Source organism: Schistocerca americana, chromosome 9, assembly GCF_021461395.2.
Source record: "Schistocerca americana isolate TAMUIC-IGC-003095 chromosome 9, iqSchAmer2.1, whole genome shotgun sequence".
Lineage (NCBI taxonomy): Eukaryota > Metazoa > Arthropoda > Insecta > Orthoptera > Acrididae > Schistocerca > Schistocerca americana.
In genome coordinates this window covers 120,796,227-120,809,290 of record NC_060127.1, presented here as the reverse complement: position 1 = coordinate 120,809,290, position 13,064 = coordinate 120,796,227, and the positions used below count along the sequence as shown (strand labels likewise).

Genomic DNA, 13,064 nt, shown 5'->3' with positions numbered 1-13,064 from the left:
CGGGAGGGGACTGCCAAGGGGGAGGTTACCATGAGAAAAAGATTGAATAATCAACGAAATGATAACGTTCTACGAGTCGGGGCGTGGAATGTCAGCTTGAAAGTGGTAGGGAAACTAGAAAATCTGAAAAGGGAAATGCAAAGGCTCAATCTAGATATAGTAGGGGTCAGTGAAGTGAAGTGGAAGGAAGACAAGGATTTCTGGTCAGATGAGTATCGGGTAATATCAACAGCAGCAGAAACTGGTATAACAGGTGTAGGATTCGTTATGAATAGGAAGGTAGGGCAGAGGGTGTGTTACTGTGAACAGTTCAGTGACCGGGTTGTTCTAATCAGAATCGACAGCAGACCAACACCGACAACGATAGTTCAGCTATACATGCCGACGTCGCAAGCTGAAGATGAACAGATAGAGAAATTGTATGAGGATATTGAAAGGGTAAAGCAGTATGTAAAGGGGGACGAAAATCTAATAGTCATGGGCGACTGGAATGCAGTTGTAGGGGAAGGAGTAGAAGAAAAGGTTACAGGAGAATATGGGCTTGGGACAAGGAATGAAAGAGGAGAAAGACTAATTGAGTTCTGTAACAAGTTTCAGCTAGTAATAGCGAATACCCTGTTCAAGAATCACAAGACGAGAAGGTATACTTGAAAACGCCGGGAGATACGGGAAGATTTCAATTAGATTACATCATGGTCAGACAGAGATTCCGAAATCAGATATTTGATTGTAAGTCGTACCCAGGAGCAGATATAGACTCAGATCACAATATAGTAGTGATGAAGAGTAGGCTGAAGCTCATGACATTAGTCAGGAAGAATCAATGTGCAAAGAAGTGGGATACGGAAGTACTAAGGAATGACGAGATACGTTTGAAGTTCTCTAACGCTATAGATACAGCAATAAGGAATAGCACAGTAGGCAGTACAGTTGAAGAGGAATGGACATCTCTAAAAAGGGCCATCGCAGAAGTTGGGAAGGAAAACATAGGTACAAAGAAGGTAGCTGCGAAGAAACCATGGGTAACAGAAGAAATACTTCAGTTGATTGATGAAAGGAGGAAGTACAAACATGTTCCGGGAAAATCAGGAATACAGAAATACAAGTCGCTGAGGAATGAAATAAATAGGAAGTGCAGGGAAGCTAAGACGAAATGGCTGCAGGAAAAAAGTGAAGACATCGAAAAAGACATGATTGTCGGAAGGACAGACTCAGCATACAGGAAAGTCAAAACAACCTTTGGTGACATTAAAAGCAGCGGTGGTAACATTAAGAGTGCAACGGGAATTCCACTGTTAAATGCAGAGGAGAGAGCAGATAGGTGGAAAGAATACATTGAAAGCCTCTATGAGTGTGAAGATTTGTCTGATGTGATAGAAGAAGAAACAGGAGTCGATTTAGATGAGATAGGGGATCCAGTATTAGAATCGGAATTTAAAAGAGCTTTGGAGGACTTACGGTCAAATAAGGCAGAAGGGATAGATAACATTCCATCAGAATTTCTAAAATCATTGGGGGAAGTGGCAACAAAACGACTATTCACGTTGGTGTGTAGAATATATGAGTCTGGCTATATACCATCTGACTTTCGGAAAAGCATCATCCACACAATCCCGAAGACAGCAAGAGCTGACAAGTTCGAGAATTATCGCACAATCAGCTTAACAGCTCATGCATCGAAGCTGCTTACAAGAATAATATACAGAAGAATGGAAAAGGAAATTGAGAATGCGTTAGGTGACGATCAGTATGGCTTTAGGAAAAGTAAAGGGACGAGAGAGGCAATTCTGACGTTACGGCTAATAATGGAAGCAAGGCTAAAGAAAAATCAAGACACTTTCATAGGATTTGTCGACCTGGAAAAAGCGTTCGACAGTATAAAATGGTGCAAGCCGTTCGAGATTCTGAAAAAAGTAAGGGTAAGCTATAGGGAGAGACGGGTCATATACCATATGTACAACAACCAAAAGGGAATAATAAGAGTGGACGATCAAGAACGAAGTGCTCGTATTAAGAAGGGTGTAAGACAAGGCTGTAGCCTTTCGCCCCTACTCTTCAATTTGTACATCGAGGAAGCAATGATGGATATAAAAGAAAGGTTCAGGAGTGGAATTAAAATACAAGGTGAAAGGATATCCATGATACGATTCGCAGATGACATTGCTATCCTGAGTAAAGTGAATAAGAATTAAATGATCTGCTGAACGGAATGAACAGTCTAATGAGTACACAGTATGGTCTGAGAGTAAATCGGAGAAAGACGAAGGTAATGAGAAGTAGTAGAAATGAGAACAGCGAGAAACTTAACATCAAGATTGATGGTCACGAAGTCAATGAAGTTAAGGAATTCTGCTACCTAGGCAGTAAAATAACCAATGACGGACGGAGCAAGGAGGATATCAAAAGCAGACTCGCTATGGCAAAAAAGGCATTTCTGGCCAAGAGAAGTCTACTAATATCAAATACCGGCCTTAATTTGAGGAAGAAATTTCTGAAGATGTACGTCTGGAGTACAGCATTGTATGATAGTGGAACATGGACTGTGGGAAAACCGGATCAGAAGAGAATCGTAGCATTTGAGATGTGGTGCTATAGACGAATGTTGAAAATTAGGTGGACTGATAAGGTAAGGAATGAGGAGGTTCTATGCAGAATCGGAGAGGAAAGGAATATGTGGAAAACACTGATAAGGAGAAGGGACAGAATGATGGGACATCTGCTAAGACATGAGGGAATGACTTCTATGGTACTAGAGGGAGCTGTAGAGGGCAGAAACGGTAGAGGAAGACAGAGATTGGAATACGTCAAGCAAATAATTGAGGACGTAGGTTGCAAGTGCTACTCTGAGATGAAGAGGTTAGCACAGGAAAGGAATTCGTGGCGGGCCGCATCAAATCAAACCACTCAGTAGACTGATGACCAAAAAAAAAAAAAAAAAAAAAAAAAAAACGAACAGGTGCACCTCACGCTGAAATCTGCCGGGATTTCAGCGGTCTGATAGGAAAGTTTCCCGTGTTCGGATAATCAGAATGACAGACCGTGTAGTTTGCATATATTCGTGGATGCGCCAGAACATTACAGCTTTCACAGTGCCTGCTCCTCACGCACAGCGCGCCGTCTCTGCTGCCGCCTGAATCAAGGCGAAAGGGTAGAATACTACTGCACTGCCGTAGGTTTGTTAAATGGTACAGCTCCCTGTTCTCAGGTGAACCATAGTTTGAGGTATACTTGGTCGTAGCTGATTCCACTTGAATAGAGTTGGGTCTCACATTGGGTTCATGTAAACAAAGTCGGATTGCGTTGTATAATGGTCTGACGCTTCCTGTCGGAAGATTCAAGTGGCATCCTGAAGACATTTTCGCTGGTGGCCTAGAAGTCCGATGCGAGAGCCGACTTGGTGCCCACAAGCGAGGCAAATATGAATCGCTCCGGCAAGAGGGTTCGTCATAAGTTCATGTCTGCGCGATCTTTTTGCAGCTAGGTTGCTTAGCCATACTTAGCCGTGCATCTTGCTTCCATCTGCAGTCCGTTTCCTCCATTTGCTGCGATCGTCAGTGAGTTGCACCCACTTGTCACTGTCAGTACTAAATGCGCACATACGTATCACGCTTGACACAATCCCTAAAGCGTAGTGAACGTCTTCCACGAGGTCTCTTTGATCCTGCTATTTCACTGAGTAATGGGCGGCGGGGCAGACGGGAGTGGTCCATACGAGGCTGATGCCCTAACCACCGCAGGCGACATTGCCTGAGCGTGGTAGTGATACTCGGTTGTTTTGCAGTTTTCAGAACCATATCATTTGTCACATGATGCTTCCACGATATTCCCAAGACGCTCCGTAAGCACCGCAGGTGAAAGTCGTTGAGCTTTCGTTCCTGTTTGGCATCCGACGTCCAAGTCTCAGCTCCATACAGGAGAGGTCTCAGTACACATGGTTGATACACAAGTATATTTGTCGACAATGAAAGATGTTTGTTGTCCCATGCTCGTGCGCGGAACTTTCCAAAAGTGCTGGCAGCCTTTCCTCTCCTTGCATTTATCTCTTCATCCAGGGAGAGATCTTCTGTTATTATTGAGCCAAAATAGAAGAGTTTATCGACTAGCTTCAACAAGGAGCCGTTCAGTTGGATGACAGGCGGATCTATATATCCTTGTGCCATGACAACCGTCTTCTTTACGTTTGTAGACGTGGAGAAGAGCTTACATGCAGTAGAGAATTTATCCACAAGCTCTTGCAGATCGTCTTTAGTATGCGCTACACATTCAGCATCGTCAGCAAATAAAAGGCTATTTACAAGCAAGTCTTCTCGGAAGCGCTTGAGGTCTGAATAGAGAAAGGTTGTAGAGCTCTGGTATACACGTGAATGCCCAGCTTAGTTTCACCAAAAGCGACTTTGAGGAGTGTTGAGAAAAAAATATTGAACAGAGTGGGAGTCAATACGCAGCCTTGACGAACCACTCTTTTCACAGCAAACGGGTCAGATGTGATTCCGTCGAAGACCACAGCACCTTCCATATCTTTATGAAAAGATGTGTTCATCTTCAAGAGCTTGAAGGACACCCTGTCTTCAAAAGTACTGCATACAGTCCTTCCCTGCTAACTGTTTAGGTCGATAAAGGCAATGAACAGAGGGGTTTTCTGCTCGCGGAACTTTTCCTGAATTTGAAGGAGTGTGAAGACCATAGCAACTGTAGATAGTTGGGGACGAAACCCACATTGTTCCTCAGGGTATGCGAGCTCGGCAAGCTTCTGAAGTCTGCCCAACACCTCACGGGCAAATGTTTTCCAGGTATACTCAGAAGTGAGATTCCACGGTGACCGTTCCACCTTTATCTTTGTATAAAGTAACAATATTGGCATCGCGCATGTCTTGCGGCACAGTACCCTCAGCCCAACATTTCATTAAGAGGTTAGAAAGCAGCGGAAAAACTGGCTTAAGTTTTCCAATTTCTGTGGAGATGTTATCTTTGCCAGGGCACTTCCCATAACTGAGCTGTGCAATTGCTCTTTCAAGCTCCTCCAGAGTAGGCGTGGCATCCAAGTCATGGTAAGGTGTCATCTGAGGAATTTCATCCATTGTGTTTGGAGTAATGGCGATGGGATGTGGAGTAATGTTGTACCCAACGGTGCAATTGACGATTTCGATCTGTGCTGACTTTTCCATCTTTTTCCTTGATTGGTACGCTCTTTTTTGAAATGGGTCCAATGGCCCGTTTGATGCCCGAGTGCACACCACCAATGTTGCCAGCATTGAAACACTCCTGTATGCCAGTGCAAAGTTGCTCCCAATAGGAATTGATGCAGTCGTGGACAATGTGTTGAACAGCTGCCTTTGCTTTGCTTAGCTGCCTGCGTGTAGAATTGCATGCGTTTTTATGCCAGATGACAGTGGCCTGACGCTTAGCCTCAAGGAGAGGTTTCAGGACATCTACGTTCTTGAGGAACCAATATTGGGATTTTGCTTACAGTTATCGATTTCCAGCCGTAACGATAAGAAGCGATTTTATTTTATGCCAGTCTTCAGAAATAGTAGCGGCTGGGTCCCATCTCTTTTTCGTATCTCGTCACTAAATACGTCTACCGCAGCAGTGTTTCTTTTTTGGTTAACATTAACTTTTATGTTGCAAGGTGTTCTGGCCGAGTGATATTTCAGAGCTCTGATAGGGAAGTTTCCCGTGTTCTCATAATCAGAATGCCACCCCACCTAGTTTAGAAATTTTCGTGGACTCGTCAGAACATTACAGCTTTCACAGCGCACCGCTCCTCGCCCACAGCGCACCGTTTTCTGCTGCCACCTGAATCAAGGTGAGAGGGTAGAATACTACTGCACTGGCTTCAACGACGGTTCGAGATAACAGCCTAGGAACCAAGCAAGATTTTGTTATCTTGAGCGTTTATATGTTGATTAAATTTTCCTCAAGACATTTGAGCCTCGTCTTTATCTAAGATACTGACGGAAAATGAAGAAATGAATTACAATTTGTGTGATGGCTCGGACTTGCACCCCAGTACATGCCTGCTTAGTACGCAGGCATGCTAGCCCTTACACCACCACAGCACTGCAGATAACATAACAGCACGACTACCCTAGTCCAACGCCCTCCCTCACAAAAACTTCTTGAGATTATTTTCCCTTGTTTTAATTCATTTCTTCACCTTCCATCATTATTGTAGATACAGATGACAGACGTCTCAAGGAATTTTAATTATATCAGATCTATAGGTCACCTATGCATAGGGTACAGGTACAGGTAGGATATCCGCATTACGTCCAACCATGGGATGCTATTCTAATACCGGAGAGCCTCAGTGATAGTGACGATCTAACTAGGGGAAAATAAGCTCAAGCTGTTAGGGATGGTATTGGACTAGGGTAGTTCGTGCAGGTCTATTAGCTTCAGTGCTGTGGTGGTGTTACGGGTAGCACACCTCCCTAGTAAGCAGGGGGACCTGAGTTTAAGCCCTGGGCAAGGCACGAATTTTATTTCGGGTCTTCAGCTTCATGCAATTTTTTGTATTAAATAAACTGGGATGTCAAAATATCCTGACACTGCCAACTGATAATTCCTCAATGTGGACAATACCATGGCAGTGTCTGCGGAACTGGGAAAATTAGTTTAGTAATATTAACTGTACAATTCAGATTGACGACATAATCACTAATTGACTGAGCAGTCTCTCTTTGGTATCAATTTACTCGGAATTTTATTGGGAGCTCGAATATGTGATCAGACTTAAAGGATTTATTCTATTACTGTCTCTTCGTTTGTGGTGGGGACCGGTCTGGACAGACGCTGTGCGTTATATGCTCGAAAAAGTCATTACATATTCCCACTTGAGTATATTGGTTCTATCTTTCTGAAATGTAGCCCAAACCTTCAACATGTGTGAACATCTTAATGCACCGACATTGTCCTTACAATGCTCTGTTTTCGTGTAGGTGAAGGTAGCTGTGACGGAGACGTACCTTGGGCGTGCTGACGTTGATGAAGAGGCAGTTCTCGTCGCCGGTGTACTTCCCCAACAGCATGTCCATCTGTGGCGCGACGTTGCCCTCTTTGGTCGCATCTCGGAGTATACTCCAAGCGGCAGCCGGCTGAGGCGGCTGGAACATTCAACATACACGTACACTGTGAAAGAACTGCACTCTGACACTTTCTCGTAGAGATAGTGACTGAATTTTTATTTGACACTTACTACTGTCTTTGATACATTTCCAGACAACACAGCAATAACCAAAAATTATCGAATAGGGGAAAAATTGTGTATTTGAAAATTTTTGTTCAGTGCTAGGAGGGACTGTCATGAACAACATAGTAAAAATGCCCTCCGTTGGGGGTCAGCGTGAGGGTTGAGGAGAGTTTAAAAGTTATTTTTTTAGTTTTTGCTGAATAACTCGAAAACCGCTGCTTCTAGTGAAACTGGTACCCAGACCAAAACTAAACTACATTAAATTTTATACAAATAAGCCTTTACTCATTTCTTTTTCTCTAGGACTAATAGCTTCCGCGTTGGAGAGGCAAATAGCAGGTTATTAAAAATAGTGTTTTAATAGTTTAATACTGTAAAGTGAAGTCCGTAAAGAATAAATATTAAATGTTTTTACCATGTCTAAGTGCAGCAGAGATGTATAAAGGGATAAATTGTGTTCCAGGGTTGTAACAGGGTCTAGGGAGCGGAAGTGCTGGGTAGAAGCGCGAGAAAGGTCGATCGCCGGATTGCCGTCGTGCAGTTCCATTCTTCATGTGTCTCCAAACTCAAGAGCAAACATATAATTCGACGATTTATTTGGTAATAAATATGAAACAAGTAGCTTTTTTAGTTTTTTTACACGACTTATTGAACCATAAACATGTTTTCCGGCCACTGCAGGTTTATCAGCAGATGGAGGTGTTACAAGAATATTAGGATGTGGACTAAGTGTTGCTAGATGCAGTGCTGATGCCGCTGGCCGAAATGACGGAAATTTAGAGATCGGTGACGAAACGTTTACGAAACCGAAAGTTGCTGATGTTTTAGATACTTACATAAATATACACAGTATTTAGCTGCAGTTGGTTTTACACAGATTAACAGAAAGTAAACACTGGAAGCTTTTGCAAAGAGTATGGATATGACAGATATTACACTTCAGTACCTCATGGTCTTTGGCATGAGATACATTGCATTACAGTACATATATTACTAGTATAGATATTATATTTCATTAAATTTTGCTAGCTGCAGGAGCTTTTTAATATTGGCAACATAACCTTAATATGGGTTAACAGTTATTCAAAAGGTAAACAAATATATTGCAATATTTATTAAGTAATTAAAAACTTTTCATAAAAAATGCATAATTAAAAAGTTTTTATAAGTTACAGAATGCCATAGCTGGTGCATGTGAAGAAGAACAAAATTTATGCAGGAAGATGAATGTGTGTTATTGGCATTTTGGTGCCAGGATGTTTTGGAATGTTTTGTGTTGATTCAGCTTGTTCAGTTAGGATTTTTTCAGGTGATTTAAGCTTGTGGATGTAAATCTCTAATTGTTCAACGAGGTCCATCTCTGTTCCTTTATCAGCAATGTGTAGCACAGAAAAATTATCGTTAATATCACCAACAGAGTGTTCATGATAAGCAATATGTGATACAAAACTGGACTTATTTAAATCGTCAATTTAAATTAGAATCAGAGTTCGTCACCCACAATGGATATTCTGAAAATAAACATATAATTCTTCTTGTATTCGATGTAGATTTAATTCACTTGGGTAGAAAGTAAACTCACTTCGGCCATGTCTGCACACTGCGTGGCCAGTGACTCATAAGGTGTGCTCCGGAGGGTCGGTATGACTTTGTCAGACACCTTCTTATGACGTAGTAAGGTAACAGTCGAGGATCACATGCTTTGTCCTCAGTCCTGGCGCCCTACCTTCCCCCGCATTTCCACACAGCACTCGCGTCCTCACCACATCCACGATGAGGTTATCCCTTAATATGGTTCAACTGCACTTAGGCGTGTACAAATGTTTAATGTTTTTTACCCACTTCACTTAAGAGTAAAAAGTAATTTTATACTATGAAAACATTATTAAAAATAATATACGACTTTCCCATCCTCCGTATCGCGAAAACTATTAGTCTTAGGCGAAAAAAATGAGAAGGGCCTTTTTCGTAAGAAATTTACCCTAGTTTAATTCTGTACCGGAAACCATATTCTCTAGAAGCCGCGGTTTTCCAGTTATTGAAGAAAGTGACCTCAAACGCCCATCCGCCCTTATGCTCACACCCCAACCATGGGGATTTTTAGTACTTCGTTCATCAGCACACGCCGTCCTATCACTGTACAAAAATTGGCAACTACATGATTTTTCCCCTAATTTTCCTTCATCGACTGGACTAATTAGCCGTCATCAGTCACCATTTTTCTATCTCTACATCTACGTGACTACTCTGCAGTTCACACCGAAGTGCTTGGAAGAGAGTTCTTCGAGCCGTCTTCAGACTGTTTCTCTACCGTTACACTAAGTAACACTGTGTGTGAAAAATGATTTAAATCTTTCTGCACGAGCTATGATTTCTCTTATTTTATTACGATGATTATTTTACTCTATGTAGGTGACACATTGTCGAACCCAGAGGAGAAAGTTGGTTACTGAAATTTTGTGAAAACGTCTCGTCGCAATGAAACAGTCCTTGGTTTCAATGATTGTGAACACTACTCGCTTTCCTATCCGTAGCACCCCCTTCCCTGTTTCACGTTCATACAAAACGAGCTGACCCGCTTTGAACTTTTTGCATCTTCTAAGTCTTTGCCAGTACACCGTAGTCTTTGGCTTTCCTTCCCCACAACATTATCTATATGACGATTTCAACGTAAATCGAAATTTAGTGGATTTCTTTTAGTACTCATGTAGAAAGACCTCACGCTTTTCCTAGTTGAGAGAAACTGCCATTTTTCTCACCATTGAGATATCTTGTCTCAGTCATTTTGCAGTTGGTTTTTATTTTCTGATGACCTTACAACACAGTAAATGACAGCATCATCTGCAAACAATGTAAGAAGGTTGCTCAGATTATCTCGTAAATCGTTTATGTAGATTAGGATCAGCAGAGGACCCGTAATACTTCCCTGTGGAACGCCGGGTATCACTTCTGTTTTACTCGATGATTTTGCTTCGATTACTTCGAACTGTGACCTCTCTGAAACGTTTCAGTCGTTCTGGTAATGGCCAGTCGTGATCGATACGGTTCACAATATCAAATATTTTCTGTGACTTCGTCGAAGAAAATATAAATTTCCACATAAGCATTCTGGTTCTTAGCGGCACTTCATCCACAAGAAGAGGAAGAATTCGTCTGAGGAAGTTGGCATACGCTGTGCCGTTTAGACTACCATTGATGAAATAAGGGCCAATAATTGTAGCACCAAGCATCCCACACCAGGCGTTAACTCTCCATTGACACTGATGTTCCACCTGTCTAAGCCATTGTGTGTTGTCGTGGGACCAAAATGCATATTCCTTGTGTTTACCTGTTCTTTGTTTGAGAAGGAACATTCATACGTAAATAGAAAATTGGAGAAGAAGTTCGGGTTGGCGAGGATTTGCTGCTGTGCCCACTGACAGAAATGTACACGAACCTGGAAATCATTCCCATGCAATTCTTGATGTAGTTGTACATGGTATGGACGAAACCGGTGACGTGTAAGAATACGATGTACACTGATTTTAGGAATGCCAATCGCATGTTCAGGCTGTCGTGTGCTCACATGTGGATTCATAGCAACGGAAGCGAGAACAGTAACTTCGGTAGCCTCGTCTGTGTGAGTGCTGCGACAATTGCGTTGTCGTGCGTGGACACTTCCCGTTTCTCGAAGCGTCGCAACAAGACGATGGGGGAGGTGGGTTCTTGTCAGGATATCGCTCTGTGTACAGTTCCACTACCTGCGTAGCATTTTCCCAACTTTCAACAACAACAACAATAATAAATGAAACGTTATGTCGATGCTATTTGTAGGAAGGACAGCCTTTACTGTATACCTACTCTACACAACAGTATTTAAAAGGATTAAACTACTGTCCTCCATGTAACCGTGCATAAGAAAACAGTATTGCAATTAATGTTCTGCTAACTTCCATTCCACATAGATGAGCAGCATTTCTACCTTCTCTCCGTTGGTGTACATTCTACTCACGCAACTGTTCAACTAACGATGGTTGTCGGAATGACGGGTGTGCATTCTACTTATGTTTTCATTTGTCCTCTGTCAACGTCAGCACGTGGATGGGTTCCATTACCCCGAGTATCTGCACTAAGCGCTGGGTGCGTGTTATGTAATTAATAACGTTGTGTTTCAGTGAATTGAACACTGTGATACATTTTTGAATAGGTCTTTAGGAGAGGAAATGAATTACCGAATGAAACATAAAGAGTGCCATTTAAAACAGTCATATCGCTGTTCATATCTTTGTAAAAAAACCACAGGTACAACAAAACAGTCATGCTGATTGATTTCCCCCTGACGGCTAAATAACATTTGCTTGAAACATTTTGTAATTTGCATCTGAAGAAACAGTTATTTAGGGTGGTCAAGATAAATGGGACACCCTGTATAGCAGAAATCTGAATATGCAAAAATAATGAAAAGCCAGTGGGACTGTGACTGATAGCTGTGTTTCCAGCATTCCTTAAACAAATATGCGGATGCTATGCACAACGGTTCGTTATGGAATCAAAAGTGCACCTCAGAACTTGCGTCGTGACGCCGATCGTGATACCGTATGCAAGACCTGGACACGTCTACAAGACGACCTGATGGCTCCCCACGTCCCGTGTTGTCATCGAATACATCGCTGCCGCCCTCTCTGACTGCGTCGCAGGTATTCGAGCTGACGCTCAGTGGAGATAAAGATGTCTGTCTACGCGCTGTTTGTGTGGACACTTACCTCTCTGGAAACATGCCCAGCTCGTGAATCAAGGTACCTGTCGTGGCTGCATGATGCTGCGCAACTGAGCGAATATTATGGCTGTCCTCTAGAGCGCGGGGCGCGTGATAGCCAGCGTTGGGTACGGCCCTCCGGAAGGCATAGATTCTATGTTCGCACTGTAGTCGTAGGATCCCGACCAACACTAGCAGCAGCATACCGTAACAACGAACCGGTGTCGGGACAGGACAAGATTCTGCCATTGCTGAATTCCGACACTTGCCGGTAAGAGGTTTGCCATTCTCATACGAGGTGTAGTAAGATGTTTTAACAAACAAATAACATGAAAATGACATTTCCGAATAACAAAAATCTCCGAAAAACTTCATAAATAGGTTCCTTTATAGAAATAAGTAAAAATGTCTAATAAACATGGGCTCTAAAATGCGTACCATAAGAGTTGTGACCACTTACTCATTCGCGCTAGTATGAAACATCTCTTCTACCGAAGAAGTGCTCATAACTTTTCGCCGGCCGGGGTGGCCGAGCGGTTCTAGGGGCTACAGTCTGGAACCGCGTGACCGCGACGGTCGAAGGTTCGAATCTCGCCTCGGGCATGGGTGTGTGTGATGTCCTTAGGATTGTTCGGTTAAAGTAGTTCTAAGTTCTAGGGGACTGATGACCTCAGAAGTTAAGTCCCATAGTGCTCAGAGCCATTTGAACCATAACTTTTTAGGTATGCATCTTAGAGACCATGTTTACTGGACATTTTTTTCTTGTTTTGGTCCATACTACCTCCTCCCAAAATAGGAAAAGCAGAGAAATTGCAGCAGAAGAGATGTGTTTCATAGTATCGAAGATAAGGTTTGCAGTTCATAGCTCTCGTTTACTAGATTTTTTTTTTTTTGTTTAGTGTGAGGAACTAGTCCCAATAGTTAACTGGCGTTTTTCGTGTCACCTTGTTGACGGCGTTACTGTTTACCTGCTTTGTACGCTTGCCCTGAATTCCCTGTTGATATGCACAAAAAAAATTAGGCACCCAAAAGACATGATCCACCGGCAATATCTTCGCACACGTAAACTCCAATGGGCAGGTATCTAAACGACTAGAATTAATATTTTCTGAGTGAAGTAGAACGTTCACCACACGC

The 13,064-nt window shown here is 42.5% G+C and overlaps 1 protein-coding gene across 1 annotated transcript in view; it reads right to left on the bottom strand.

Annotated features, from left to right (window-relative positions):
- The window catches only part of LOC124550728 (esterase FE4-like), a 133,416-nt gene that overhangs the window by 99,255 nt on the left and 21,097 nt on the right, over positions 1-13,064 (bottom strand). The window contains exon 2 of the mRNA XM_047125448.1: positions 6,969-7,106. Coding sequence (XP_046981404.1) covers positions 6,969-7,106 — 138 coding nt within the window. The remainder of the gene's footprint in view (positions 1-6,968; positions 7,107-13,064) is intronic.